This window comes from Castor canadensis, chromosome 1, assembly GCF_047511655.1.
Source record: "Castor canadensis chromosome 1, mCasCan1.hap1v2, whole genome shotgun sequence".
In the NCBI taxonomy this organism is placed as follows: Eukaryota; Metazoa; Chordata; class Mammalia; order Rodentia; family Castoridae; genus Castor; species Castor canadensis.
The window spans coordinates 187,743,918-187,749,079 of NC_133386.1; the positions used below are offsets into that span (position 1 = coordinate 187,743,918).

The window sequence follows — 5,162 nt, forward strand, 5'->3', positions numbered from 1 at the left end:
AAGATACAAAGTATAGTGTATCACATAACTTTAAGAAACACAATCTTATTCTGTTATTTAAATTATCAGTACCCTTTAAAAGTCACATATATTTAGCTAATAAATTTACACTTATTTTTTGATTTACAATCACAGTAAGGATTTTTAAAAAACATGTCCCTAGATATTACCAAAACTATGCATGGATAATTATATACCAGCTCCACAGAAATGTAAACATGAAGAAAATCAATTGATTTTACAGAAAGACCAAGAACATGTCCAACATGAAAGAAAGAAAAGATGCATTTAAATGTTTAGAATCACTTATTTTTTTTACCTGGAACCCCCACTCTTCTGCATGACTCTAGTGAAAGCATTCTTTACTTCTTTGTTTCTAAGACTATAAATGAGAGGATTCAGCACAGGGATCACAATGGTGTAAAAAACAGAAGCCACTCGATCCTTTCCCAAAGTGTAAGACTTACTTGGTTTTAAATAAGTAAAGATTGTAGTGCCGTAAAAAATAGTGACTCCTAGGAGATGAGAAGCACAAGTAGAGAAGGTTTTCTGCTTTCCTGAGGTGGAACTGATTTTCAGAATGGTATAGAGAACAAACATATAGGACACAGATATTGTGATTAGGGACAACAGTAGGGTAGAACCAGCAAAAATAGATATTACAATTTCTATGACAAATGTGTCATCACAAGATAAGGATAAAATTGGGGATGACTCACAGAAAAAGTGATGGATTACATTGGAGTTGCAGAAATGCAATGTACTCATGCAAAACACATTGATAGAAGAATCCATAAAGCCAATCATATAAGACCCAGTGAGGAGGGCACAGCACAGCTTTGTGGACATAATTACTGGATAGTGTAGAGGATTGCAGATGGCTATGTATCTATCATAAGCCATTGAGGAGAGAAGAACACATTCAGTAGCACAAAACCAAACAAAAAAGTACATCTGTGTGAAGCAGGCTGTAAAAGAAATATTCTTGTTAGAAGTCACTAAGTTCCCTAAGGTTTTAGGTGTGATGACATTTGAGTAGCAGATGTCAAGAAATGACAGGTGACTGAGAAAAAAGTACATAGGAGTGTGAAGCTGTACATCCAGGTGAATGATCAATATCATCCCTACGTTCCCCAGCACAGTGACCAGGTATATCAGGAGAAAGAGCACAGAGAGCACCAGTTGGATCTCTTCTGAGTCTGTCAGCCCCATCAGGATGAAGTCAGGCACATGTGTGTTGTTCAACATACTCATAGTGTGCTCCTGTACACTAATTAGAAATCAAGGTTTATGCTTGGCTCAAATTACTCTAAAATGGTTTCATTTTGATTAGCTTTAATGTATTTTTAAAGTAGCTTAGATAGTCTCCTAATCAATAATAAATTTACAGGTTCTCATGAAATGATTAATTTTCAGATATAGGTGGATAAAACTGACATTTGGGTATGATGGCACAAGTTTAACATACTTCATAATTAGAATGAAATGAAAACTATTTCAAATTCTTTCCATTATTAGCATATTTAATCTACATGATATATTATACCATAGATTTTATATAATCCAGTTATTTTTCAGAAAAGGGGAATGGTGAGTAAATTCCACAATAATTTCCTGAGTCATTGCAATGCTTGCTGATTTTATGGTTTTATCAAGATATTTTGATTTCAAAGCCTATGTACACACTTCTGTTTTCCTGTTCAAAATTAGTTTAGTAAACCTAAACAAAATGCTGGATATTTAATGTACAATGATAGAAAACTGCTTTAACATATCTTTTAATGTTTTGTTTGTAGGATTCATATCTAAGTAAATTTCATTGTATGGGACTCTTAGGGAACATTTTGAACATAGACCACAAGTAAACTTTTATGTTTAAGACATGAAATGTCTTACTAAATTCAGTATCCAGAACCAAATTTGCACTATGATTGTATTTTGAATATATTCACACTGATTTTACACTCTGATTCTATCAACTCTGCCTTTAGTTTCCACAAATGTTGACAATACTCATGGTAAAGCCCAAATGATATATGTATGAATATTCTTCTAATAAATGTCCTTTTTTTATCTAATCTAATACAATTCAGTTTTAAGAGTACTTACTGTGAGACAAAGTTGGTAAAAAAAAAACAGAAAAGAAAAACTTCTTCCAATATCATATGCCCCAAAATTTATCAGCCTCAATTTTTTGCACAAATTCAATATAAAATCCATTTAAGGAGGCAAAAAAATATGTAGTACAGCACTGGTGGTTCTTGACATCATTATCTTTAAATTTTTGTACACTCATTTTTTTATTCTGAAGCAACTTAAATTACCCTAGATAATTTGTTCAGTTTTTCAACTGGAATGTTTACAGGGACCAAATTTCTCAAAAGAATCTTAAGATGCTAGATTTATGGTGAATACATTCAGAGAAGCGTGTGCTGTGACTCTCAGTCTGAAAAGTCCAGGGCACCTCACTCAATGGACATGAAGATCACACAACAGTTTGTCACCCTCAGGGACCAAAAGGAAAATTACTTGGTGTGTATAATTTGAGGACTAAATGAACAAAGGCTTTGCTTTTCCACATAGCAGCTCCACAATGAAGAAAATGATCAGTGGATCTTTGGTGTACTAATTTTATTAAATAATTTTAAGTTCACAAATAATTAACACATAAAAGTATGAGGTAAAAGATTAATTGAATTAGGAAACTTTTCACTTGTGTGAAAGCAAGGAACTTTTCAGAAAATGTATTATTTTATGATTACACAATGAAGTGTTAAGTATTTTATACTGAATACTGAAAAGTGTGTTTCTATAAGGTGTAAAATGTGTTGTTTAAAAACATAGAACACATCAAAATTCAAAGAACTCAATTAAAGCTGTCTAAACTGATAATTTTAATGTGATTTCCCCTAAGTATTTCCCTTTTGCACAGAGTACATATTTGAATAAATAAATATGAAGTTGCATAATTATTACTATACTATATATTCAGTATCACGTTCATTTGACAACTAAGATTTTATGATAAACCATGACCTTTGCTCTGTTTGCCTTTTATAAACCCCAGTCTTTCATTTGTTCTGTTGTTGCTGGAGTCCCATCATTCAGTAAGGGAAATGTTGAATGCTCAAGAGGTGATAAATACACATTTTGACCCATCAGAAATGTGCAGATTCTGTGTTCTATATTTTCATCTATCACCTGCATGCAAAAAGTTCAGTGTGCTTTACTATATTATCATCCTTTTTTGTATGTTTAATAAAGGAAAATTAACTACTCAGGAGGTAGACATCAGGAGGATTTTAGTGTCAAGCCATCTCTGGAAAAAGTTTTTGAGACCTACATCTCATACAATATCTGTGTATGTTGGCACCCTCCTACTATACCGGCTATGGCAGAAAGCATAAATAAAAGGATGATACAGTCCACACTAGCCCTTGAAAAGAGCGAAACACTACTCAAAAATAACCAAAGCAAAAGACATAAAGGAGTGCTCCAGTGATAGAGCACCTGCTTAGCAAGTGTGAAGCTCTGAGTTTGAACTTCAGTATGGCCGAAAAGAAAAAAAGGAAAAGAAAAGCATCAGCCTTCACAATAGAAAATATTTTGAAATTAATTTAGTGTTCAAAATCTCATTCCTATGTGTGTAATCAGACAATTTAAAAAAAGAATTTAGAATATTTAAGGCTGGACTATAAGCTCAGTGATAGAGCACATGATGTGCAAGGTCCTGTATTTGTTCCCCTGCACTGAAAGAGAGAGAGAGAGAGAGAGAGAGAGAGAGAGAGAGAGAGAGAGAGAGAGAGAGAGAGAGAGAGGAAGGAGGGGGGAGGGAGGAAGGAAGGAAGGAAGGAAGAAAGGAAAAAGAATGAGGAGGAGCAAAGGGAGGGAGGGAGAAAGGACCTATAATACAAAAAAGGATGAAGAACCTGACAGATACTCTGGTGAGGTCCTCCTTCTTCAGTCTGTTATCATGAGATCATACCCATTGTAGATCATATCTCCTGAATTTCTTATTCTTCATGAAACATAAAGATGAAAATAGGCAACATTCCCTAGGTTATTAGGTCCTCATTCTTACAGGTGCATGTGTAACACAAAACTTTTTTGAAGTACATTTGAATGTTTTCTCCAAATATTGTTTAGCCACTTTTAGTTTTATATCTAACTAGAAACGCTAGGTGCAATGAAGAAACTTACCTACCTTACAATAACTTACCTACCTACACAGATGAAGATTTTTGAGAACTGAAGAATTACATAAATCCTTCACATGAATTATTTCATGTAGCTACATGAAATAACAAATCCAAGAAAGATATTTCTATTCTCTTTTTATCACAGATGAGGTAAACATACATAAAAATTTAAGTAATTTGCTCAATATTCCATACCTGTTAAAAATGACATCAGCATTCAAATGAAAGGTGACTTTAAGCTTGTTGCACATGGGGTGAAATGATTCACTGACCTTAACTTGAGTTTACTTACTCAATTTCTAGGTAAAAATTTAGGAAGAACTAAGTCATAATTTAGTCAGTGGCAGAAATAAAACAAAAAATAATGCATTAAAAAATTTTGGAGCACAGGATTCACTGATTTTAAAATTCAAAAGATTCATACTATGCATAGAATTTTCAGGTTCTCAGCATGGGTGAACAACATTAAAAGAGGAAAGAAAGAAGTATACAAAAGGGGAAGGATTGAGAAAGCAATTGATGGAGATAAATATGATCAATACATATTGTATGTATGTATGAACAAAGCATTAATGAAACGTACTAAAAACTAAAATAAAGGAAAGAGATGGGAGAAGTGACCCAAACAATGTATTTACAGGTGAATAAATGAATAATTAAAAAAATTAGTAAGCTCATAAAAAGAAGAGATGGGTATGAGTGAAAAGACAATGTAATAGGGGGGTAATCTGGTCAAAGACAAAGTATGAATATGTGAAAATATGACAGTGAAACCACTTTTACAACTAATATTTGCTAATAACTTTTAAAACAAGTATAGAATTCAGCAGAATAACAGCAGAGGCAATGAGATCAGGTATATATGTACTTAATTTCAAGTTCCACCACATTTTTTTAAAATCATGGCAATGGGTAAGACATAAGAGATTGCCAAACATGCATTTGCACACTGGATAAAAAACT

The 5,162-nt window shown here is 33.1% G+C and overlaps 1 protein-coding gene across 1 annotated transcript; it reads right to left on the bottom strand.

Moving 5' to 3' along the window:
* Window positions 1-315: 315 nt before the first annotated feature.
* On the bottom strand, window positions 316-1,254 carry LOC109679479 (olfactory receptor 8H1-like). Its single transcript, XM_020154670.2, has one exon. The coding sequence runs from the start codon at window positions 1,252-1,254 to the stop codon at window positions 316-318; it is 939 nt and encodes a 312-aa protein (XP_020010259.1).
* Between the last annotated feature and the right edge of the window lie 3,908 nt (window positions 1,255-5,162).